A 27,324-nucleotide genomic window follows, 5' to 3' on the forward strand; every position below is an offset into this window, starting at 1 on the left:
TCTCCGACGGGGCTCCGGCGGCGAGGTCGGTGTCCCCGGGTCCTCTGCGGCTCTGGCGCGGCGGACAGCCCCCCAGGCACGCGGAGGCGCTGAGGAGAGGCTGCCCGGCGCTGCCCTCCGGCCGGGGAACCCTCCCGGCGCCGCCGGGGCCGCAGCAACGGGCTGCCCGGCTGGGTCTCGGGCGCTGGAGTCGGAACCCGGCGCCGGGGCGGCCGTCTCTCTGGGCGGTTCCCACGCGGGTCGCACGTTTACCACGCGGGCTATTTTCCCTCATGTTCGGGGTTTGCTTGAGACCTAAAAGGAAACGCCCTGACTCGAATTCTCAGATAAACTCTGTTCTGACTTTTCTGGGCGGCGCAGGGGAAGGGCGGGCTGCATCTTCTCCGCGGATGGAAAACACCGCTCTTCGCTCGCTCGCAGGATTTGATTTTTGTTCAAACTTGACGGGGCCTGCACCTGCGAAGCAGCCTTCGGGGTCGGGAATGTCTATAAACGCCCTGCGGGCTCCGGGCGGCGGCACCCCGGGCCAGAGGGGCGGTGGCCTCTGCAAGGCCGCGTTGCAGAAGCCCGCATCAGCTCCCCCAAGAGTCCCCCCTGAGGAGCGCAGCCCGCTGCATGGCAGGGCAGCTGATAGGCACTTGACCTAACAACTTGTAAAGGAGCCATTAAAAGTCTCCCCATGAAGTAATATTCATAAATCTGGATTTTCAGGTACAAGGTTATCATTCACCTGGAAATGAGATGGAAATTTAGCCATTCAACTCCCAAGATACTAACTACATTATTCTGCAGTTTTAGCTTAGATTCCATGAAACACAGAACCTGGCATAGTGCAGATGGCAGTAACCAGAGTGGAAATCAGGTGCCACTGCCTAGCGAAGTGCCAACTTACAGGCCGCTAGTCTTCTGCCCGAAACAGCACAGCAGACCTTGGGGTGCCAGGGTGGGAGCACCCAGCCTGGGCTAGAAGCTTATGGAGTCTGTCACGTCGTACCAAGCCCTGATCTTGTGCGTGACGCCAAGAGGAGTGAGCGGGAGACGCCCTGGAACGGGCTGCCTCACGCCGAGTTCCTGCTCAAGCCTTTTTTTCCCCCAGTACATATGCTGCCCAAGTGAGCCCCCACTCAAGCCTTTGACGGCATCCCTCAGGACCCTTCAAACCCACAGCAGTCATCTGGTTCCAGCAGGTGGGCCCCACCTGGAGCAGCCCACTTCATCACAGACGAACCCCAGTGACCAAGGGAGGGTTCCCGGGAGGGGAGCGGTCCCGTGACGTCCGGTTGGGGATGAACGAAGCTGCGGGGAGCAGTTATTTTCAAATACTCCAGGGCTGTGCCGGCAAATAGACAAGGACCGGGTTGCTCAGAAGCGCTCACAGGAGCGAGAGCAGAGACGGCGGGAGACAGCCCCGCTCCGGTGCGGCTCTGTACGCAGCTGTCCGACCACGAAGACGGACCCACCGGGTCTAGAGGCAGACAGGTGCCCAGGGCCCCGGGTAGTACCCAGAGGGCCTAAGGCCCCACCAGACAGGGCCGTGTAGGGGCTGGGCCCACTGGGTGGGGGCTAAGCTCTAATGCTCCGCAAACTGCACTTATCAACAGAGTCGCCTGGAGAGTTTCTTAAACAATCATCATTTCCCACGCTCATCTGAGCCCCACTGAACCCGCTTCTTCAGGGGACGGAGGCCAAATGACACTGAGCCCCTTCCAGTCCCAAGACCCTCTAATTCTAGAAGAGGTGGATAGTTTTTGAACATTTACCACTCCTATTCATCTATTATTAACATAAAACAGGAAAACAAAGTGTTTATAGTCTTAACTCAGTTCTAAAAAACCAGCCAGTTCTTTTTCAAAACGCATACATACCTCACAGCCCATGGATATCATTTTTTGAAATAAAAATTGGAAACATTAAAAAATACAAATACAGCATAGGATTAAGACATCATATGGTTTAAGATAAATAGGTGATTACAGTGTGATACTACTTCCATTTTAAAACAATAGTTAAGATATAAATGGGCTTAATGTTTTAAATATTCAGAGATACCATGAGTCCTTTTTCTTTCTCGGTAGAAAAAACACAAAATAGATTTCTCTAATTTTAAATACATCTTATGGATAAAGAAATATGGATGCGCACAGCTGGTATATCCCAGATGTGGATGGTGTGAAAAATCCCCATGAGGACAAGGTAGCCAGATACTTCCTTCGCTTCAACTGGTGAAAACCCAGTGTTTTTAAGCAATCAGGAAAGAGGAACAATCTAGTTTTAACAACTCAATAGTCAGTTCTTATATAACTTAAACTTATTCAATACATTAAATATATGTATTTTTAAATAATTTAAATTGAAGAATATATGTCACTGATCCTTAACGAAACTTCCAAAAGTCTTAGCAGTAGTTCCACACTTCCCCAGCAGGTGGCAGATTTCTCATCATCCTTTCTCATCTTCTCTCTTAAATAAGCCAGGGCTAGAGTTCATCATGTGTCAAAACTGTAGGGGAGGAAAGTTTATTTAGCTCTTGAGATCTTAAACATCAAATTAGCTTAGATCTCACTGCAGTATGAAATAATATAAAAAGCATAGGTGACTTGCTCCTGACTGAGGATACTCTCGTTAGTCTAGTACTTACTTGCTTTGTTAGGTGACATGAGAATAGCTCATTGCACATTATAGTATCTATTATATTGTATCATAACTACTTGCCTTTTTGCATAGACGTGAGCTCCCCCGAGTCTCTGAGAACAAGGACCGTATCTTCATCTTTGTTACCTCCAGGACCTAGCCCCCTGCTTGGCAATGGAGGCTTTGAAAAACACTAATAGATTACTCACCATGTAGAAAGCATCCTGTCATTAATGTAATGGAACAACAAAGACACATACGGTCCTCGCCTACGACAGGAGGATGGAGCATTCAAGCACAAACATCAACTTTACACAAACGTGAGACCCAACACTAGCGAAGATCTTAGCTGTCAGAATGGTTTCTGCTTTTGCATCACTGAGCTGTCACATACTGATTAAGAACAATGGCAATTCTAAATGATATTTTCAGGCAGAAATTGAAAAGCAATTTTAATGGATCCTGTTCCACAATTCAAGACCATAGATTCTATCTTTCTCTTCATTAAATCCAACTAGAAAGATAAGGAAATAAAGAAGGGAATAGCATAATGACGATGGGAGAAAAGGTTATGAGACAATATTGCAAGAGTTATCAATGACTTTCTAAACATAGAAAACAGAATATACTGTTGAGATGAGTTGATTTTCTTGACAGAGAAGCCTAGGAGAGCCTCCTGAAAGAAAACACTGGTGGGCAGTGAGTCACCCAGTGAAGCAACTGACTGAAGGACTGTATGGAAAATCTGTGTGTGTCAGCTCCCTACTCTCACTCCTCCTCCTGCACCGCAGAAAAAACTGACAGGCTCGTGTTTACTACAAAATAGAACGTGGAAGACTATTCTTGAGAAAGATAGAACAATTTATTGAGAGGGACTGATTGATTTCTGTATGGGTACTGAAAAGTTCTTGAGTAAAGTTCTCTCCTTGCAGCTTTTGGCCAAGGGGGTGTGTGGGATGGGCTCTGTCTATTCCAGGTCCATAAATCTAGAGAGAAGCTTGTCAGTTCTACACCATGTGAATATACCTAAAGTTACCAACTGACCCCTACAATTCAGAGAAGAAGCCTATTAGAGAAACAAACACATTTACACCATGAATGAGGAAACCCAGGCCAGCTATCTATGTCAATCAATCTAATTTTTAAATCGTAAATGTATACTAACAGGCAAGAATCTCTAGGCATTTGAAGAGGACAACAGCAAAAGAAAAAAGACTAAGATGAATACACAAAACAATTCAAAAAAAGTAAAGAAAGATAACCAAGAGAACCAAGAGATATTTAAAATAATCATAATTAATATTTTCCAGAGATACCGAAAAAGTCAATAAAGCTATATAAAATAAGAACAAATTAAAAGCAAGCAAGCAAAGGGAATTCCCATTGTGGCTCAGTGGCAATGAATCTGGCTAGATCTATGAAGATTCTGGTTCAACCCCTGGCCCAGCTCAGTGGGTTAAGGATCTGGCATTGCTGTGAGCTGTGGGGTAGGTCACAGGCATGGTGCTCAGATCTAGTGTGCTATGGCTATGGCTGTGACCGGCAGCTTCCCAGAAGGGAATGTTAGGGAATATAAAATATAACCACAAAGGGAATATTAGGGAGTATAAAATACAACCAGAGAAATATAAAGGATCATAACAGACTGCTGTGAACAATCATATGTCAACAAAATGGACAACTAAAAAGATATGGATAAATCCCTAGACACGTACAATTCACCAAGACTGAATCATGAGGAAAATAGAAAATCTAAACAGACCAATTACTAGTAAGGAAACTGAATCAGTAACCAAAAATCTCCCAATAGGAGTTCCCGTCATGGCTCAATGGTTATCAAATCCAACTAGGAACCATGAGGTTTCGGGTTTCAATCCCTTGCCTCGCTCAGTGGGTTGAGGATCTGGGTGGCCATGAGTTGTGGTGTAGGTTACAGACACGGCTGGGATCCCACGTTGCTGTGGCAGAGGCCAGCAACAATAGCTCGATTAGATCCCTAACCTGGGAACCTCCATATGCCATGGGTGCAGCCCTAGAAAAGACAAAAAAAAGACACACACACACAAAAAGCCTCCCAATAAACAAAAGTCCAGAATGAGACAGCTTCACTGGTGAATTCTACTAAACATTTAAGGAAGAATTAATACCAGTCCTTCTGAAGCTCTAATGAAAACAGAAGGACAGGGAACACTCCCAAACTTGTTTTACAAAGCCAGTGACAGCCTGATAACAAAACCAGACAAGGACACTATGAGAAGAAAAAAAATGACAGGCCAACATCTCTGGTGAACACAGATGCAAAAATTCTAAACAAAGTATTAGTAAATCAAATTCAACAATACATTGAAAGGATCATCCACCATGATCAAGTGGGACTTAACCTGGGGATGCAATGATGGTTCATTATCCACAAATCAATCAATGTGATATGTCACATTAACAAAGTGAAGTGTACAAATGTATGATCACTTCAATAGATGTAGCAAAAGTGTTTGACAAAATTCAACATCAATTTATAATAAAAGTGCTTCACAAAGTAGGTATAGAAGGAACATATCTCAACATAATATGACAGACTCAGTGAAAAGCTAAGAGGTTTCCTCTTATGATCAATAAAAAGATAAAGATGTCCACTCTCACATCTTTTATTCAACATAGTATTAGAAGTCCTAGCCAGAGTAATTAGTCAAGAAAAAGAAATAAAACAGCATCCAAATTGGAAAGGAAGAACTGAAACTATGACTATTTGCAGATAATATAACATTATAGAAAAACCTAAAGACTCCACCAAAACCTTCAGAACTAAGAAACAAATTCAGTAAAGCTGCAGGGCACAAAGTCGATATACAGAAATATGTTGTGTTTGTATACACTAACAACAAACTAGCAGAATGAGAAATTAAGATAACAATCTCCTTTACAATTCAAGGAGAAATATATTTAACCAAAAGTGGGTGAAATATCTATACACTGAAAACTACAAGAGACTGATAAAAGAAACTAAAGACACAAAAATAAATGGGAAGATATTCTATGCTCATGGGTTTAAAGATGAATATCATGAAAATGTCCATATTACCCAAAGTCATCTACAGATTCAATGCAATCCCCATCAAAGTTCCAATTCTATATTCACAGATATAGAACAAACAATCCTAAAATTTGTATGGAACCACAAAATACCTTGAATGCCCAAAGCAATCTTCAGAAAGAAGAACAGAGCTGGAGGCATCATACATCCTGATTTCAAGCTATATCACAAAGCTAGAGTAATCAAAGCAGTATGGTACTAGCATAAAAATAGACACAGAGATCAATGGAACAGAAGAGAGAGCCCAGAAATAAACACACATACATACAGTCTATACAGTCTATTAATTTATGACAAAGGAGCCAAGAACATGCAATGGGGAAGGAACAGTTTTTTCAATAAATAGTGCTGAGAAAATTGAACAGCCATGAAAAAGAGTAAAACTTGACTGCTGTCCTACACCATACACATACACACACAAACGGATTAAAAACTTGAAGAATAACCTGAAACCATAAAACTCCTAGAAGAAAATGTAGATGGTGACCACTATGACACTGGTCTGGGCAATGATGTTTTGGATCTGACACCAAAGCAAAGGCAACAAAAGCAAAAGTAAATAAGTGGGATTACATCAAATTAACAAGCTTCTGCACAGCAAGTGAAACAATCATAAACTGAAAAGGTAACCTATGGAAGGGGGGAAATATTTGTAAATTATGCATATTTAAGGCATTATTATCCAAAATATATACAGAACTCATACAACTCAACAGCAGAAAATCAATTTAATTTAAAAAAATGGGCAAAAGATCTGAATACTTTTCTAAAGAAGACATAGAAAGATAGCCAACAAGTACATGCAGAGGTGTCCCATGTCACTAATCATCAAGAAAATGCAAATCAAAACCATGATGAGAAATACCTCATACCTGTTAGAATGACAAGAAATAAAAAGTGTTGGTGAGGAATGTGGGTAAAAGGGAATGCGGGTGCACTGTGGATGGAAATATAAGTTGGTATAGCCACAGACACTGTGATGGTCAAAAAATTAAAAATAGAACTGCCAGGAGCCCCCACTGTAGCACGATGGGATTGGTGGCATCATGGGAGCACTGGGATGCAGTTTGATCCCTGGCCCAGCACAGAGAGTTAAGGATCTGGCATTGCTGCAACCTTCAGCTTAGGTTGAAACTGTGGCTTAGATTTGATCCATGGCCTAGGAACCCCACATGTTGTGGGGCAGCCAAAAAAAGAAAATAAAAATAGAATTGCCCTATGATGCAGCAATTGCACTTCTGAGTATTTACCTGAAGAAAACAAACAAAAAACTAATTCAGAAAGATATATGGGGAGCCCTCACTATGGCACAATGGGTTAAAAATCTGACTGCAGCAGTTCCATTCACTGCAGAGGCACGGGTTTGATCCCTGGCCCAACAGAGGGGGTTAAGGATCTGGCATTGCTGCAGCTGTGGCTCATAGTCAATTCCTGGCCCAGAAACTTCCATATGCCACGGCTGCTGCCAAAAAAGAAAAAAGATACATGTACTCCTACATTCACTGCAGTATTATTTATAATAGTGACAATATGGAAGCAACCTAAGTGCCCATCAATGGATGAATGGATAAAGAAAATGTGGTGTATATACATACACCATGAAGTATTATTCAGCCATAAAAAAGGAAGGAAATTCTGTCATTTGGGACACCATGGATAGATCTTGAGAGCGTTATGCTAAGTGAATTAAGTCACACAGAGAGAGACAAATGCCACAGGATATCACTTTTATGTGGAATCTAAAACAAAAAAAAAAAAACAAAGAAAAAAGATAAAACAACCAAGATCATAACAACAGAGAACAAATTGGTGGTTGCCAGAGATGGAAATAGGGGATGGATGAAATGGGTGAAGGGGGTCAAAAGGTATAAACTTCGAGTTATAAACTAAGTAAGTCATGGGGATATAATACGGCATGGACTGCCATTAGTAATACTCTATAGGACACTGGAAAGTTGCTAAGAGATATTAAAAGTTCTTATCACAAGAAAAAAACTTCTTAACTGCCTATAGTAATGAATGTTAATTAGCCTTATTGTACTGGTTATTTTGCAATATTTACAAGTTTCTAATCACTATTTGTAGACCTAAAGCTAATATAATGTTATAGGTCAATTATATCTCAATTAAAAAAGGGAAAAATAACAGGCTTTTCTAGAAATATAATGATGATTCAATATTAGGAGTAATGATTCAACATCAGAAAATCTATTACTATGGTTTTATCATACTAATATACATGTAAGTAAAAAAAATATATAGTAACCTCTATTTCTGCTGAAGGGGCAGCTGATAAAAATACAACCCATTTTGATAAAAACATTAAAATAGGAATCAATGGATATTTCCTTAATGTGATAAAAAGCTATTTTTAGTCCAAAGCTATTATCTTACTTAAAGGAGAAAGACAGAAGGCTAGCCAGGCAATGTGAGAAACTACCACCACTGCTATTTAACACTGTATTAGCTATATCAGCCAAAACAATTAGACAAGAAAAAGCAAGGTGAGATAAAAGGATTAGGAAGGAAGAGGAAAAACCACCTTTGGTTGCAGGTAAGATGTATATATTCTTGGAAAAACTCAAAAGAGAATCAACTGAAACATTACAGTAAATGATATGAGAAAATTCAACATAAAAATTAATGTAAAGAAAATAGTAGTGCTTCTATGGGTAAGCTACCATCAGTGAGATGATATACTGGAAGAGACCATCCCATTTATAACAGTAACCCAAGATAAAATATTTAAGAATAAGCCTTAAAATGTATGCATAAAACCTACATGATTAAAATGCTATAACTCTCAGCTAAAAAAATATGAGATACTAAGAAATAGTGTTGTCACAGCTATGGCAACACTGGATCCTTAACCCAATGAGCAAGGCCAGGGATCAAACCCACATCCTCATGTATACTGGGTTCTTAACCTTCTGAGCCACAACAGGAACTCTGATTTTTCTTGTTTAAACGTAAGTTTCTCATGAATTTCTGGGTCAAAGGGCACATATACTTTAACTTTCTGTTCATATTAAAAAGTTTCCTTAATTTATATAGCTACTATATATGTATGTGTATATGAGAGTGCTTACTTGTCAATACCCTTGCTAAGGCTGGGTATTATTAATCTTTTAAATCTTTCCAATTTGATGAGAAATGCTTCATCTTTAAGTTTCATACATTTAAAATTTTGTTTTAAATTATGTGAATTTTCCTTTCTTTTTTGTTTTCTTTCCTTCTCTGTCATGTCTTATCTTTCCCTCTCTTTGTAAAGAGTTATACCACTTACAGAATAATCTTTTTCTGAACTGAAATGGCAACTTTATATCAGATTATTAAAAATACATGGGCATGTTTTAAAAACTGAACTGAGGAGTTCCTGTCGTGGCGCAGTGGTTAACGAATCCGACTAGGAACCATGAGGTTGCGGGTTTGGTCCCTGCCTTGCTCAGTGGGTTAACGATCCGGCGTTGCCGTGAGCTGTGGTGTAGGTTGCAGATGCGGCTCGGATCCCTCGTTGCTGTGGCTCTGGCGTAGGCTGGCAGCTGCAGCTCCGATTCAACCCCTAGCCTGGGAACCTCCATATGCCGCGGGAGCGGCCCAAGAAATAGCAACAACAACAACAACAAAAGACAAAAGACCAAAAAAAAAAAAAAAAACTGAACTGAAACAATACACATTGGTTTTGTTGAGAGAGTCAAGATAAAACATAGCAGAGTATTTCAGCAAATATTTTCTTGCTTATATAAGAAAGCTCATATATAATCATCTCAGCCACCCTAAAAAAATAAGGCTGAGGAAAACAAGCATTATATTCTGAACTATTGGAAAGAATTATTGTGAGGCTTAACTAGTCTAGCCTGTGAAAGTCTCTAACATACTGACTGGAACACAACAGAAGCTTGGTACTATTTTTAAAAAAGAGCAAAGAACAAGAGAGGGAAACAGGCACTGACCAGGAAAGGGAATTATGAGGAAATTAAGATGTTTCTATTAGCTTTAAAAGAACATTCATCACATATTTATTGGTGTTGAAGGTTTATGTAAGGTGATGAAATGCTACAGTAACTGTAGTTGTTTAAATCTAAGAAATGGAAACAAATTCATCCAAATCACTCTCCAGCCCATGACTAAAGGCTACTAGACTAGGAACCAGCGTTCCACGGGAAAACCTGTACAATGTAGAGATGAACCCAGGAGATAGGAGTAAGATTTTAGTTAGCTATAAAAGGCTTTTATTGAGCTTCAGAGCTTGGATTTTCACATTTAGGAAATTCAGTATGCCTTAAAGACAAGAGTTTCTTTTACTTTTTTCACCTTTATGTCAACAGGCTAATACTATTCGACACAACTATGTGGTGATATGAACTGAAGCTACATCCATGGGGAACAGATTCTTAGCCATATTTTAAATTTGTGAGCTTAGTCCACATAAAAATGACATCTGTAATCATGTCACAGATTTTTGTAAAGATATTCTGACCTAATTATTTGATAACTTCACAAAGAAATGAGTTTGTAATCTATTCTAATTTCACTTAATGTAACACATAGTTCCAACACCACTGCAGAATGCTTACTTACTTGCATTTTTCTTCTTGTTTTCAAGGTGATCTAAGAGTCGTCGTATCTCAGTGTCATACTCCACCCATTCTGGGACAATCCTGGCAGCAGCTTTTAGTTTAGGTTCTTTTGTTTTGGGGTTATTGCACTGAAAGTTTAAATAAAGCTTTGTTAGTGAAAAACCATTTTCCAGGAAACACAAAGGAAATACTTGAGGACACTGCTATGTCATGAGAGCAAACAGAATGCATTTTATAAAAAGCAGAGCTCTAAATACTAAGCACCTGAAATACTGGAATTAGTTTAATAGAGAAAGGATCAAGTGAAGAGAAATCATAATTTATGTAAGAAGTAAATGTCTAATGCAAACACCTCAATCAGAAATTTAAACAAAAACTGTTTAAAGACATTCTGATGGTTCATAAGAAGTCTGTCAAACAATTCTGTAAAATGTTTTGACGGAAGATCCAATTACATGACCATTCTGTAAAATAGCACAGGAGACTATTTTAGCAAATATTTTCTTGCCTCTTCTTTGGGCCAAAACCTGTTGTATGTACTTTATGTTTTCCACAGACAAAACCATTTGTCAGCCTTGAGAAATGTCTTACGGTCTTTGGCAAAGCAGTTGTCCTCCTTCAGATGCCTCTGTTCTAAATAGCAGTTATGATACTAAAATAGTGGCATGGATCCTCAGTCCTCATGGTTCCAATTCTTACTAGTAGTAAGACTTGGACAGTCCACACTTAATAGTAGTAAAACCTGTAAGCATCACTTAACTGGCGCGCATGCGCATGTGTGTGTGTGTGTGTGTGTGTGAGTGTGTGAGGTGGGGGAAGCAGCAGAATCTTAGTCTTCTCACGTGCAAAGGAGGAAATTAAAACAGGATCGTCTCTTGGGTTTCTCTAATATTTGACCTATTTTAATTAGCAAATGGTCCTAATACAAAGTTGAAAGGCAAAAAGTACTGGAGGATTTTAAAAGGATCTGATTCTAGATGTATGAAGGTACAGCTGACAAGGCTTGCTAACGGGCTGGATATAAACTGTGAGAAGAGAGGCATCGAATATGACCCTAGTGTCTTTGGCTTGAGCAACATAAAGAATAGAGATGCTGGAGTTCCCGTCGAGGCTCAGCGGAAACGAATCTGACTAGCATTCATGAGGACACAGGTTGGACCCCTGGTTTCGCTCAGTGGGTTAAGGATCTGGCCTGGGAACTGTGGTGTGACCCTACAAAGGCAAAAAAAAAAAAAAAAAAGGAGATGCCACTGACTGAGACAGGAAAGACTTCAGGAAGGTGATAAACTTTATAAAGTTACAGAGTCATCCCACTTGCTCTTTATGAAGCCTTAACAAGGAATGTGTTTTGGAGTTCCCATTGTGGCTCAGTGGGTCAAGAACCCAACTAATAATCCATGAGGACGGGAATGTGATCTGTGGCCTCGCTCAGTGGCAGTGGGTTAAGGATCCAGTGTTGCCATGAGATGTGGTGTAGATCACAGACACAGCTTGAATTTCGTGTTGCCATGGCTGTGGTGTAGGCTGGTGGCTGTAGCTCTGATCCAACCCCTAGCCCAGGAACTCCCGGGAACTTCCATATACTTCAAGTGCAGCTCTAAAAAGACAAAAAAAAAAAAAAAAAAAAAAAAAAAAGGGCAAGAGAAGGATGCGTTTAAAGCTCACTTCCACATGGCATTTTCTTATGGCTGCCCAACTTGTCTTCCATTCATCCTTCACGCCCTACAGGAGAGAGATTCGTTATGAAGCCATGAGCCTATTTTCTTTATCCCTTCCTCACCAAATATTTTCAGTTTATTTCACTGCAGATTTTTTTCCTATAACATATATATTTCTAAGTGGAAAATAGGATCTTCTTTGAAGAAGTTAACCTCACAGGCCATGTGTTCTACAAAGCGAAGATAATGCAACTATTTTCTAATAGGGTCAGAAACTATGAAAACAAACCCACTTTGTTTTTCTTAGTTTTATGCTATAACTTCCCCCCTACAATCTCTATCAGTGGTGCTTAACTGGGGTGATCACGTGCCAGAGGGGAGCTTTAGCAAGGTCTGGACAGTCTTGAGTGTTCTAACTGGGGGCTGGTGGGGTGCTACTGCCATCTAGTGGGGAGAGGCCAAGGATGCTGCTAAACATCCTTGCATAGGTCAGCCCCACAACAAAGAATTACGTGGTCCCATTGTGAGTAATGACCCAGTTGAGAAATCTTGATTGAAAGAGAGCTGAGATAGTATTGTGACATTCACAAACACTCTCATCCTCACCTTCAAAATTAATTACGATTTTTCCTCTCCATTAGGTCATTTCCTTGGGATTTTTCTTTTTAACTTATCCCCCTGGAAGATGATCAAAAACAGCATGTTCTTCATTTTTATCGTCAATGTTTCTGTGGGAGCAATAACGCTGTCCACCAAAGTTTATGCCACCTGTCCTTTTCCTGTGCAGACCTGTTGCTAGGGAGCGGCTGCCCACTCAGGAGGGACGATCCTCGGCTCCTCTCATTACTGGATGCGGCCACACAACTGGCTCTGAGGATCAGAATGCGCTCTCCACACCCCTTTCTCCCTTCCCTCCAGACCAACACTTTCCAACAGAAATACCGATGGAAACCAGCTAGGCAATTTTACATTTTTAGTAGCCAGACATAAAAAGGTAAAAGGAGAGGTCCCTTGTGGTGCAACAGGATGGGTGGCATTTGGGAGCACTGGGACGCAGGTTCCATCCCTGGCCTGGCACAGTGGGTTAAGGGTCTTGTGTGGCCACATTTGCAACATAGCTTGGGTCTGATTCCTGGCCCAGGATCTCCATGTGCCGTGGGGTGGCCGGGAAAAAAGAAAACATTTTTTAAAATGTAAAAGGAACAGGTGAAATAAATTTTAATACTGTATTTTATTAAACCCAATATTTCCAAAATGTTACCAGTCAAAATGTGATTGATATAAAAATGAGTAATAAGGCGTTTTTACATTTTTTTTATTGTGCCGAGTTTTCAAAATCTGATCTGTTTTACACCCTACAGCATATCTCAGTTTAGACTAGCAACACTCTAAGTACTCTACGGCTGTATGCGGCAGGTGGCTGTCACACTGGATGGATCAGCTCCAGATGAACACGGATGGTGACAGGACCCAAGAAGATGAAGAAGCCACAAGATGGATGGAGACTGGTCCTGAGTCATGATGTGCAGGAAGCTACTCACTGACAGGACACCCAGTGAGGCCTGTACGTGGGTATATGTGAAGCCACTGAAATCCGGGCGCTTGTTAGAGCAGCTCACGTCGTCTGAGTACTGAAGACCCCTTATGTCACTAACATATAAGTCACAACCTTACACAACACAACCTTCACATTTTATGAGTTATGTTCAGTAACCTTCTTGACCTCTCTTTAGAAACTTCCCTTGCTTTCTTCTTACCAATGTCACCTTGTTTCTGTTAATATTCAATCACCTATGATTCCAACATTTTGGCATATTACTTTCTTTCTACACCTTGCTACCTATGTCTGGAAAAAATCCCTATATTTTATTGTCCTATCTTATTTTGTTCAAAACTATAAGCTCTAATATTTCTACAGTTTGTTCCTCAGTGAAGATCTTGTAAAGAATTATTTTATACTTATATTAGCACATAAAAATATAAAGTAGTCAGAAAAAAATGATAATTCTTGTACTACTAAAGACAAAATATAATATTGGAAAATAACTTCTAAACAGTTGGACAATTAGTCTGAAATATGTCATGTCTAAGATTTAAACTGTGTAGTATAAACTGCTTAAAATGAAAATCTAAGAAAAAATTTCTCAACAAACAATGAAAAATAGACATGCATAGGATAATTTAAGCAGATGGAATTATTTTGGTTGTCTTTACTTGGGAAAACTTTTGACAGAAGAACTAAACTGATGATATATTAAGATGATAGCTAGTCTATACACATTTCAGCCAGCTTATGGCCTTACTTTCAAAAGGCATTGTGCAAAAAAGAATTAACACAGCAGGCCTGAGATTATTGTTCTTAGGGAGGCCTGCTTGGAAGGTGCCCTTGGCTGGCATCTGGGAACTTGGATTCTGGAATATTCCCATCCTTCCCTGAAAAGGACGGCTCGTTGTGCCTCAACTGCAAACGGTGTGGTTTATGCCAACTGCCTGCTTTCCTTCGGATGCTGGGGATTTTGGCATGTGGGGGCAGAGTGGGCGCTGACATGACCACCCCCAGTTAGAATTCTGGGCACTGGGTTTCTGCTAAGCTTCCCTGACAGGCTGCACTTCACATTGTTACTACTTCCCAAAGCTTAAGGAATCAGAGTTGTCCTGGGTAACTTCACACGGAAAGGACCCTTGGAAGCTGGAACCTGGTTTTCTCTGGGCTTCACCCTACGGGCCTCTTCCCTTGGCTGATTGGCCTTTGCACTGTTCATGGTAATGAATCACAGCCATGCTTTGGAGTCCTGTGAGTCTTCTCCCTGAATCATCAGACCTGGGGTGGTCTTGAGGGCCCCCGACACAGCCCTGTACTTGCCAACCCAGATAAGTATAACAGTTATAGACTGAGCAGCAGGTGCCCTATGTGTGCCATTCTGTTTGTAAAACAGAAAGCATTTCTATTGGAGCATTTTCATATCTGCTTAAACAAGTGAAGACACAAACACTCACCAGATCAATTGTTTTGGCTCTTTGTTTGGATTCATCATCACACCAGGTTTCGCACCACAACCAGTCTTGAGGAAGAGACTTAATGGCAACTTGGTAAATCATATTATTGGGAAGATCCTACAGAAGGAAAAAAAAATTATTTAAATACAGAGGTATAAAAATTAAGAGTCAGAGCAAAAGAGGTTGAAGATGTCATTTAGATTATGATCAGATCTTAAAAACATGCAAATCTGATATGTCTATAAGCTTAATTTGACCCAATTGTCTTGTGTCAAATGAATGAACCCCTGCCCTGGGAATGCCTACACCTACCCTGGACTTCACCCTAGCATCGGGGGTGAGAAAGAGGCCCAGAAACCCACCACTCCGCCTTCACTCTCTACCTCTGTTTGCCTCGAACCACCGGGATTAATGACTTACGCTGTGCCTGCCATCACTGTTGATGTGGTCGCCACCACATACTCTCCAGATTAGGAGATGACTTTTCAATTCCTTATCAGGAAACTACACTCCACAAATATTTTTACATTTCTGCATACTCAGGGCTTTCTAAGCAAAGATTGCTGGCACCTGGGTTAAAGGATGTTTAAATGGCAAAGGAGCCAAGTGAGTTAGAGACAGCTTTCCCAGGGATACCTGCTTATATGCCAGGGGGTGTAGAGCCCTTTCCTACCTCTCCCCAGGGAATATCTGCACATTTCGGAGCAAAGGACATGTTTCCTCTCTCTCCCAGAGAGCATCAGCGGTACTTGTGTCAGCTGCCCCATCTAAGCACCGAGGCTCATAATTTTAGGGTTCTTCTCTCAACACTCCTATTAATCATCATACTGGAAGTCCTAGTCAATACAACAAGACAGGAAAAGGAACTACAGGATTCACAGATTGGAAAGGAAGTGATAAAGTGTCTTTGTTCAAAGATGACAGAATTGTTTATGCAGAAAATCCTAAGAATCAATACAAAATTGTGAAACGAATAAACAATTTTAACAAGGTTTTAGGATACAAGGTTAATATACAAAGTTCAGTTGCTACGCACCAGCGATGAACAACTGGAATTTGAAACTAAAAGCACAACACATTTACATTCCTACCAAAAAATATAAATAAATAGAACCCCAAACAAACCCAGGTAGAAAGATAACAAAAATGTTCCTCTACGTGAGAAAAATTATAAAATTGGGGGATGAAATAAATCTAGGAACAACATCTATATAAATGGAAAGGTATTCATGGTCACAAAGCCTCAATAGTGTTAAGATTTGATTCTTCTCAACTTGATCTCAATCCCAAAGTCCTAGTAGATTATTTTGTGGATATTAACCAACTGATTCTGAAGTTTATAGGAAAGGCTAAAGACCAAGAAGAGCCAACACAGTGTTGAAGAAGGATAACAAAGTCAAAGGACCGATACTAGAAGTCTTCACATGAATTCTACAGTAATTGAGATATTGGTATTGGTAAAAGAATAGACAAATACAACAATGGACTAGAATAGGGCACCCAGAAATGTGAGATTTCTTTGTACTTTCTGCTTGATTTTTTTCCTGTAAATCTAACACTGCTCTAAAAAAATTAATCAAAAAAAAAAAAAAAAAAAAAGCTTAACTGTTCCTTTTCCAACATCCCTTTCCTAGGAATCTATTTGTTAAATCCTTAAATAACTGGTCTGTCATCTTGGCCACTTTCTCCCATAGTCAAGTCCTAGCCAAGTCTTCTGTAATTTCAATTCCATGCTCCCTCTGACTTTTAGCTTACTCCATCAAGCACTCAGGTATCAATATTCTTTGACCCCCACTGGGACCTCCAGTCAACTGATCCCACCACTATTTCACTGTCCTTCCCCCACCGAAGTCTCTACTCCCTTAATTTTCATGGCTAATTGTTATATTAAATCCCTTGAATATATTCTCAATTGTCTTATCCTTTTCTCACTTAGTTGTATTCACTTGGCAAAATTACAGTCCTGGTTAAATCCAAACCTCTGCACTGGCACCCATGCAACCAAACATGACTGGCAAAACACACAAAGACACACACACCACACTATTTTACGTTCTCTTCAGCAGATTATGATGGTTCTAATTTCTCCATATCCTTGCCAAAGCTTTTTTTTTTTTTTTTTTTTTTTGTCTTTTTGTCATTTCTTGGGCTGCTTCCCCGGCATATGGAGGTTCCCAGGCTAGGGGTCGAATCGGAGCTGTAGCCACAGGCCACACCAGAGCCACATCCTTGCCAAAGCTTTTATCACCCATCTTTTTTATTATAGCCATCTTAGTGAGTAGGATGTGGTATCTCTCTGTATTTTTGATTTGCAGGTCCTAATGACCAATGATGCTGAGAATCTTTTCATGTATTTATTAGCCATTAATATATATTCTTTGAAAAAATGTCCTTAAATCCTTTGAGCACTTGAAAATTGTCTTTTTTCTTATTTAATTGTTAAGAGTTTTAAAAATATGTTCTGGATACTAATCTCTCTTATATGATTTATAAATATTTTCTCCCATTTTGTGGGTTGTCTTTCCAATTTCTTATGTCCTCTCATGAATAAAATTTTTTAATTTTGATGCAATTACATTTTTTTAGTTGTTTGTACTTTTTGCTTCTTATCTAAAAAACCACTGCCTAATCCAAAGATACAGAGAGTTACATCAATACTTTCTGTTTTATACTTTAGTTTTTTATATTCAGGCCTTGATCCATTTTGAGATAGTTTCTGTAGATGGTGTGAGGAAGGGGTCCAGTTCATTACATGTTGACAGCCTACTGCTTCAGCACCTTTGCTGAAAAGCTATTCTTTCTCCATTAGATTATCCTGGAATGCTTTTCAAAATCAGCCCAAGGAACTATATCTGATCACTTGTGATGCAACATGATGGAGGATAATGTGACAAAAATGAATATATATATGTATAACTGGGTTACTTTGCTGTATCGCAGAAATTGATAAAATATTTTAAATCAACTATAATAAAAATGAAAAAAAGAAAGACATTGTTTAAAATACAGTCACATTTCAAAGCCAAAAAAAAAAAAAAAAATCAAGTGACCATAGATGCATGGGTTTATCTCTGGTCTCTTAGTTCTATACAATTGATCTCTGTGTCTAACTTTATGCCAGTCCACTGACTGTATATATTAAAGGGTACAGTTTGATACGTTTTACATATAAATATTCTGTGACACCATGACCCTAACCAAGCTTACTGGATATGTCCACACCCTCAAGTTTCCTTGTGCTTTTCTGCAACCCTCCCACCTGTCCCTTCTGCATTCCCCCAAGTCAGTTCCTGGGAAAACATGAACTGCTCCTTGTCACTGTGGGTTAGTGTGCATTTTCTGGAATTTTATATAAATACAATCATACAGTATGTATATTTCGGGCTGGCTTCTTTAGATCAGCATAGTTGTTTTTAGATTCATCCATGTCGTTATGTCTACAATTCATTCCTTTTTACCTCTGAGTAAATATACCACTTTTATTCATTCAGTCTCATCTTAGAATCTGGTTTTGCAGTAGCAGCTTCTGATATGGGAAGTGATCCCTGCCTCCCAGTATTCATGCTCTTGTGCAGTTATTTCTCCTGGGTGTGGCTGAACCTAGTGACTTCCTTTTAACAACAGAATATGGCAAAAGTAATGAGACGTCAATTTTTTTTTAAAGAGTTTGGGTAGAACTGGTGCTACTGCTTTCTTCAATGTTGGGTACAATTCACACAAGTTTAGTAGAATTCAGAAGCTATCTGGGCCTACAGATTTAAACAAAATTCATTTTATTCAACTGATATAGGGCTATCCGGGTTATCTATTTCATTCTGAAATTTTGTTATTAGTTTGCATCTTTTAAGAAATTTGTCCGATTTCATCAAAGTTGACTTTATTGCTATAAAGCTGTTCATAAGTTTCTCATTATTCTTTCAATATCTAGAAATTGTGCTGTCATGTATCTCATTTTAATATTAGTAATTTGTGTCTTTGGCTTTTTTCTGATCAGTCTGGCTAGAGAGTTACGTTTTGTTAATTTTCTCAAAGAACCAGCTTTGGTTCAAAAGAACATCTACGGAAACATCATTTTTCTGTTTTTTTCATTTCACTGATTTCCACTCTAATCTTATTTATTCTCTCTTTTCTACTTTGGTTTTAAATTTGCTTTTTTTTTTTTTATAGTTTCTAAGGTGGAAGCTAATGTTATTTATTTGAGACCCATTTTCTTTTCTACCACAGGCACTTAGTGCTATGAATTTTCTTAGAACTTTTAACTGCTTCAGATGATGCACCTTATCACTCATTTTGTATATAAAAGAGAAATAGCCTAAGGCTAAAATATATATAAATTCATGTGAAATGGTGAATGGCTTGGTTGACTGGTCAGGGGTTCAGAAAGATTAAGGGCATAGAATTCTGGGGTAGAGGCTTACAGATGAGCCTATGAGGGTGGCAAAAATTGTCAGGATGTTTACCTATTGCATGTTAAGTATCCACTAAAAAGTGTTCAACACAGAAGCAGCACTAAATGACCAAGCAGACAGAATGATAGGGCCAGTTGATGTCAGCCAGCCTTGGTTATCAGCCACTCTACTGGCACAATGGATACATGAAGGGGGTAGTCATGACAGCTGAAATCGAGACTCTGTGTGTGTGTGTGTGTGTGTGTGTGTGTGTGTGAGCTGCCACTTTAAGAGCTAAATCTGTAACTTTCAGATCTACATTCTGATCTGAAAGTTATGGAGCTAACCACTGACACAGGATTCCATGCAATATTGCATTAGACCAAGAGAAAGCCCGACAGAGGGCACATGGCCCAGATATCCCATGGTCCTAAGTGGTCACATGTGGTACCACCTAGGACCACACACTAGGCTGTCACGTACTGCACCACCTATCAGCCGCTGGCCTGACAGAACAATGGAATGGCTCACTGGAGGCACAGCAGAGGTGCTACCTTGGAGACAATGCCCTACAAGGGTGCCCAACGAGGCAAAGTAGAAGTGACCCTGCTTATTATCCCTCCAGTGACCCAGTGACCTTCTGGGGAAGTTGTGCTTATTACCCCCATAAGCTGGGGAGGCCCTGGGTCATATCACTGGGTTAGGTGAATCTAGAGTGAATGACAGAGAGAGACAACGAGTCTAAAGTCACTGGGAGAGAGATAATGAGTCTAAAGTCACTGGCCTTGAGATGAGCTCCAGTGAATTTATACAAAGAAGTGTATTCATGCAGGGTCAGGTGGACTACAGTGGATGCTGTGATACAACACTCAGATCTATATTCTGATCTGAAAACTATTCTTCCAGAAACTGGAGGTGCTGCTGTGTGACAACCTTCAGCTCTCAGCCATTTCTAGGAACTGTCTTTGGAAAAGCACTGTCTCACTCAAGGTCACCTCCTTTCTTGGGAAGAGCCTATGTCCAACGAATGACTGAGGTGAAGGAAAAAAGACGTGGGCCTCTCGACCAAACTGTGACAACTGGGAAAGGCCATCTCAGCTTCAGAGCTCTCTCTAGGGGTCATATGAGGCCTCTGCTGAAGTTGTAGGATTTGCTGAATTCTGTTTCCTTTCCTCCTCTAACAGTTGTTGGTCCTGAGAGCACTTCTTTTCTTTCCTTTCTTTTTTTTTTTTTTTTGGTCTCTTTAGGGCTGCACTCATGGCATATGGAGGTTTCCAGGCTAGGGGTCTAACCGGAGCCACAGCTGCCAGCCTACGCCAGAGCCACAGCAACGCCAGATCTGAGCCTCATCTGCAACCTACACCACAGCTCACAGCAACACCAGATCCTTAACCCACTGAGCAAGGCCAAGGATCAAACCTGCAACCTCATGGTTCCTAGTCGGATTCGTTTCTGCTGAGCCACAACGGGAACTCCCTGAGAGCACTTCTAACAACTTCCTGGAAGCTAATTTCCATTTTAGAGTCAGTCTGTTCCCTGGATAACCCAGTCTATAACAGGCAGCTAAGTGGTGTCTGCTGACGAAGAGAATTGTGGAGGAGGAACACAACTTGGGTTTTTAACTTTTAATCTGAGAAAAGTTCTAGGCATTAACATGCATCTGTTTCAGTAGATTTAACATATGAGTGAAGCATTAGAGAAGAGAGACGAGCCACAGATAAAAATTTGGGAATTACTGGTAGAAAGCTGGAGATTAAAATCCTGATACATAATGTCAATAGAGTGGGTGCAGAATGAGAAGTGGACTATGGGTAGAAACTTAGAGGCTAGTAACATTTAAATGAAAAGCAGAAAAAGAGTGGTTCTCACAGAAACTGCTGTGGGAAAGTTACAGACAGCAGAAAACAATCAGGAAGGTTTGCATTAGGAAAGCCAAGGGAGTTTCAAGAAAGGAGAGGCCAAAAACACCAAAAAGCGCATAAGAAGTGTTCACGGATGAGAAGATGTCACTCTGACTTTAGCGAGAAGTGTTTAGTGGACCGCTGGAAAGGCATGACACGTGCATCAGGAGGACAGCCATCCCCCACTGTGCTGGTGACGCGGTGCTGGGAGAGTCCCTCAGATGGTTGCTGGTCTGCTTGAGAAATGAGTCCTCCCCTTGGTTATCCACCGGCAGACAGGTAGTAGGATTCCTTATGCATAACCCACCGGGGAAATTACTATTACAAAAATGTGGTGTGCATAAACTAAACCTGAAATGTTACTAAGGTTTCTGAGCACTCTTAAATCTGTTTTTTGGGTTGTTTTTTTTTTTTTACTAATTGGCAATATTGCAAAGATACTCCCCTGCCTGGGCAAACATACCTATTTAGAATTCTGTCAATTTTCAAGAATGATTTTCAAAAATTCTTCCTTCACCAGTGTCATCTTGAATCAATCATGAGTATTTTGACCTAAAATTTTCTATTTGCTTGATTTTTAAACAAAGTGCCTCACATTTCTACCTCATCTAGACCATCTGTTACCTATCTTCCCTTATGTCAGACTATTTCCCCCCTCTACTAATCTACAATTATTATTATCATTCCCTCTTTATTATTACTTACCATCATTATATTACCATTCTTCAAACATGTAAGGCCACTTGCACCTTGGGACCTTTGCATTAGATATTCCTTCTGCCTGGAGATTCCCAGATAGCCACATGGTCGTTTCTTATCTGCTTACATCTGACTGTCACCTTCATGGGCATATATGGTCACCCAATTTACAGCAGCAAACCTGAACCGCTATTCTTCATTCTGAACTCTATCGTGTTTTCCTATTTTTTCTACAACACACTCATTACCTTTAAATATTATCTATTTATTTTCCCACTAGAATGAAGCACATGAGCTAAGGATCTCTGTTTTGTTTTCTGATGTTTCAGGTCTTAGGAGAGTATCTCACACATAGAAAGTATTCAACAGATACTTGCTGAATGAATGAACAAACATGAACGGTTCTAGTAAGAACCTAGTGGAAAGAGGGGATAGTAGGAATTATGAGCTACAGGGTCTTTTGCTTCTGTTTAAATTGTTAAAATGAGGAAATTAGTGGATTACAATAATGAGGAAATTAGGGGATATGACAAAAAAGTGTCTTGAGGAAAAACAAAATGTAAGGCAATAGCACAGGATGAAGGGAGTTTTGCCTTAAAGATCAGAAAGAAAGAGCCAGAAAAGGGGGAGATTAAGGGAGGGAGGGAAGGACAGACATGTTTAAAGGAGGATGGAAGCAAAAAAGAAAAAGGTAACAAAGTGAGACAGAGCATGTAGCGGAAAGAAGAGATTTAAGGATGGAAAAGTAAAGATCAAATGCTTTTAGTTCTGAAAAGGTTGGGCTTGAAGTGAAAAAATATGTAAATCAAGATATCCAATACAAAACTCTATGAGGGAAGAAAGAGGCTGACAATGTAAGATTCTGAGGTTTATAAGGAGGGAGTTGGAGCAGTCTGTGTACCAAAAAATTATTCTACGCATACTTCACTTACTTGATCAAGGTTCGAGAGACTGTTTGGATCTTGACTGAGGGTCTGGTACTGGCCCCGCAGCCTGTCACCTGCTGCAATTTTCCTGAACTTCTTGAGATCCACTACGTACAAGGCACTGTGAAAAATGAATACTCTTTGAGACCTATGTCGTTTAACGTGTTCTCACTTTCCTCCAGGGACTGTCTACAGTGATGGTACCTTCCTGAGTCTAACGATAATGAATCTTTTCATGGTTTGTTCCCAATGTCTAATACTGTTTCCAAGGGGTTTGAAGTTTGATATGATGCTGTTAGGATCCATATCCTCTTAGGATCATCTCAAGTTTTCCCCAAGACCTCCTGAAACTCATGGTCCCACAAAACAATAGCTTTGAAGACAGTTATCTTCATTTTGTTATGCGACAAACTAAGTTTCAACCTTGTACAGCAGTTTGGAATATAGTTAACTGCTGGGTCAGCTACGTACTGGCAGTGTAAGCCGGGCAGCATATAAATGCTCTGTGCCTTCGTTTCCTCGTCTGTAAAACAGGGATGATAACAATATTCCAAGAGGCTGTCATAGGGATTTTATGAGTTAATTATTAGTATATGTAAAGTCTTATTCATAAGAATGACTGGCACATGATAAACATTGTATATCTCACTGCTATTATTGTATCATTTCCAAGAAAGCTGAGTATTGTGATACAATAAGTTACTTATTTACTAAAAGAGTATGAATTTTCTTACCTGATATGGTATTTTCTTCTCAAAAGATGTGATGCCCAGTATCCGGTTTTCCAGAAACGATACCCATCCATTTCCCTGCGGCTATCACAGAAGGGCGTGTACCCATACGGTGCTCCACCCAGATCGAAATCTCGAAGTTCCTTCAGGTCATGTCTCACAATCTATTGAATGATGAGAAGAGTTTCTCGGAGGAAGACTAATAGGCCCCTTTTCTGTTAATCTCAAATCATCATAACCTTGTTGCAGAGAGAAGTGAGTTTCCCCCACAGTTCTTTCCTGTAGCATGAGTTCACCAAGTTTCTATTTTTCCTTCTTGTCTTACAAATTAAAAGAAACCTAAAATTTACATACCTAGTCTGTACAACAGGTGTCTTAGTCCTTAATAAGAATAGTATGTTACATCATTCTTAATTGTTTTAAAATATTTTTATTGAAGAGCAGTTGATGTAGAGTATTATGTAAGTTAGGTATATGATATACAGAACTCACAATTTTTAAAGGTTTTTAAAGGTTATACTCCACTTATAAAATATTTGCCATATCCCCCACATAGTACAATATATCTTTGTAGTTTATTTTATACCTAACAGTTTGCATCTCTTAATCCCCTAAACTCTATACTGCCTCTCCATTCTCTTTCCCCACTGGTGACCACTGCTTTATTCTCTATACCTGTGAGTCTGCTTCTCTTTTGTTTTATTCACTAGTTTGTTGTATATTTTAGATGCCACATATAAGTGATATCATACACTATCTTTCTTTCATACACTGTCTTTCTTGGTCTGACTTATATCACTTAGTATAATACCCTCCAAGTCCATTTATGTTGCTGCAAAAGGCAAAATTTCATTCTTTTTTAAATAGCTAAATAGTATTCCACTGCACATATAGCCATCATTTTTATCCATTTATTTGCTGATGGACACTTAGGCTGCTTCTCCATCTGGGTAACTGTAAATAGCACTGCTATGGACATTGAGGTACAGTTATTTTTTTGAATCAGTGTTTTTGTTTCTTTTGGCTATACACCCAGGAGGGTGACTGCTGGCTCTTATGGAAGGTCCCCTATTTTTGAGAAACCTCCATACAATTTTCCACAGTAGCTGTGCCAATTTACACTCCCACCAACAGTGTAGGAGGGTTCCCTTTTCTCTATATCCTCGCCAGCATTTGTTATTGTGTTCCTTTTGATGACAGCCATTCTGACAGGTGTGAGGTGGTATCTCACTGTGGTTCTGATTTATAATCAAGGTATTTTGAATAAAATATATTCTGGGAATAAATTAAATATACAAGTGCATAGCTCTCAATATATCAAGGTAGAGATTAATAATTCAGAATCATTTCTATGATTATCTCCATTATTAAAAATTGGCAAATACTAGTTAGAATCATTAGGAAAAATCTCCTGATTATTCTTAATGGCTTCAATGAAGTAATGTTAATGTTTCATTTCTTAATAGACTCTAGCCTGCTGGAAAAAAATTACTGTATTGGGGGAAAGTAGGAGAAATAAATTTTATGTTAGATGGTATGTTTGCCAATGATTACTTCGTTACCTATTTTCTTAGATTTTGATGATAATTATTTATAGTTATCAACTTGGAAAATAATAAAAAATAATTTAGAATACAAGTAAATTTTGAAATAGCTTTTGAAAATATACTTTTGGTCCTAAATAAAATACTAACTTGTGCATTTACTTACTATTTTTTTTGGCTGCACCTTTAGTATACAAAAGTTCCCAGGCCAGGGATCAAACCCACATTCAAATCTGAGCTGCTGCAATAACAGTGCTGGATCCTTAAACTGCTGTGCCACAGGTGAATTCTTTAGTTCTGCATTTAATTTAATTTATATTTACATATTACTGTTCTTAGAAATTCTGTGTATTTTACAAGTTTTTTTATTTGTTTTTTATTTTGTTTTTTGTTTTTTGTTTTTTTTCTACCACTAATGATTACAAAAGCATGCACGGAGTGAAAGGGAAAAGTCATAAAAAATTTCAGATACATAAATTTTGAAAGCTGAGGACCATAATCTTTTTTGGCCAAATGTAGGACTTTTTTCTTCAAGTGATGGCATGATGGGATATGGTTAATGACTAAATGCCAAAGAATGCTGCTGAAGGTGGAAGAATGAGGAGAGCAAGGTTAACTGCTAACTTTACCAGCAAGAAGAAATAGTTCGGAGTTCCCGTCGTGGCGCAGTGGTTAACGAATCCGACTAGGAACCATGAGGTTGCGGGTTCGATCCCTGCCCTTGCTCAGTGGGTTAACGATCCGGCGTTGCCGGGAGCTGTGGTGTAGGTTGCAGACGCGGCTCGGATCCCACGTTGCTGTGGCTCTGGTGTAGGCCAGTGGCTACAGCTCCGATTCGACCCCTAGCCTGGGAACCTCCATATGCTGCAGGAGCGGCCCAAGAAATGGCAAAAAAAAGACAAAAAAAAAAAAAAAAAGAAGAAATAGTTCACTTTAAATGAATTTCAGCTCCTATCCATAGGAATTCATATAACTACTCTTTTTTGGTGGGGGGGGGGAGTTCCCAAGGCTAGGGGTGGAATCAGAGCTGTGGCTGCTGCTGGCCTACACCACAGCCCCAGCAATGCCAAATCCAAGCCATATCTGCGACCTACACCCAGGCTCATGGCAATGCTGGGTCCTTAACCTACTGACTGAGGCCAGAGATCAAACCCACATCCTCATGGATACTAGTCAGATTTGTTACCACTGAGCCACAATGGGAACTCCCATATAACTACTTTTATTATGACTAATACAAGTATCTGTTTTATTTTTAATTACCAAAATAAAAAACAAAACAAAACAAAACTACTACTTTAGAAGGAAAACTGCCATATCCTAAGAACAAATGGTACTTACGGCAATAGCTTCGATTTTTCCCTGGAACGCTTTTTTTTTTTAAAAAAAAGTACTTTGCTTGTATGTCACAATTATGTCTTATGTTACTGTGGTATGGCGACAAAGATACTAACAGCAGCAATGTTAACTGTGCCCCTATACTGAGAAGTGTAAAAAAGTTTAAGTACTCTTAAAAATAACCGTTAATCATATTACCTGGTCAGCATCAACGAAAATGATTTTATCCACTGCAAGAGGAAAAAGGACATCAAGGAAAAGAATCTTATAACCCCAAATAATCCTTTGTTTTTCAGTTTGTTGATGAAGCCACCGGGGCCACCTATACTGGACCAGTTCATATTGGAATCCATACTCTTCAGCCATGTGAGGAATCACCTCCTAAAACACACACACACACACACACCAAAGAATACGTTCAAGGAACAAAAGGTTTTGGTTTTGGAGAAAAAAAATTAACATTATGCAAGTTTACTATAAGTTGTTACAAATGAGTTCTTAAAATGTCTAAATAGTACATCAATAACGTATCTATTAATCAGAAACATGAGATGCTGACAAATATAAAAATATAAGTATATATAAAACTATATAAAGACATTAAGAATAGGCACACTATATTAATTAGCAGCCTTATTAACTAAAATAATTGTTCCTCTATTTTACTACTAGTATTTGATCTGAGGAAACCTGACGATAGTAAGAAAAGCTTCTGGAAGTTGGAACGCCTGTGCATCAAACATTTTATGTCCATGTTAACATGTTGCTTGATAAGAGACACAAAGATGAAAAGAGTGTACAGAAAAACACAATATGAGTTGTATACTGATAAGTTAGAGT

The 27,324-nt window shown here is 39.6% G+C and overlaps 1 protein-coding gene across 3 annotated transcripts in view; it reads right to left on the reverse strand.

Moving 5' to 3' along the window:
• The window catches only part of UGGT2 (UDP-glucose glycoprotein glucosyltransferase 2), a 169,584-nt gene continuing 144,191 nt past the window's right edge, over positions 1,932 to 27,324 (reverse strand). For all 3 annotated transcript variants that reach the window (XM_021065792.1, XM_021065791.1, XM_021065793.1), the window contains 6 exons: positions 26,683 to 26,865; positions 23,606 to 23,766; positions 22,878 to 22,992; positions 14,958 to 15,074; positions 10,304 to 10,430; positions 1,932 to 2,499 (listed from right to left, as the gene is read on the reverse strand). In XM_021065792.1, the coding sequence (XP_020921451.1) occupies positions 2,477 to 2,499; positions 10,304 to 10,430; positions 14,958 to 15,074; positions 22,878 to 22,992; positions 23,606 to 23,766; positions 26,683 to 26,865 (726 nt within the window). In that variant the 3' untranslated portion in view covers positions 1,932 to 2,476. The remainder of the gene's footprint in view (positions 2,500 to 10,303; positions 10,431 to 14,957; positions 15,075 to 22,877; positions 22,993 to 23,605; positions 23,767 to 26,682; positions 26,866 to 27,324) is intronic.

This window comes from Sus scrofa, chromosome 11 (genome assembly GCF_000003025.6).
Source record: "Sus scrofa isolate TJ Tabasco breed Duroc chromosome 11, Sscrofa11.1, whole genome shotgun sequence".
Classification (NCBI taxonomy): domain Eukaryota; kingdom Metazoa; phylum Chordata; class Mammalia; order Artiodactyla; family Suidae; genus Sus; species Sus scrofa.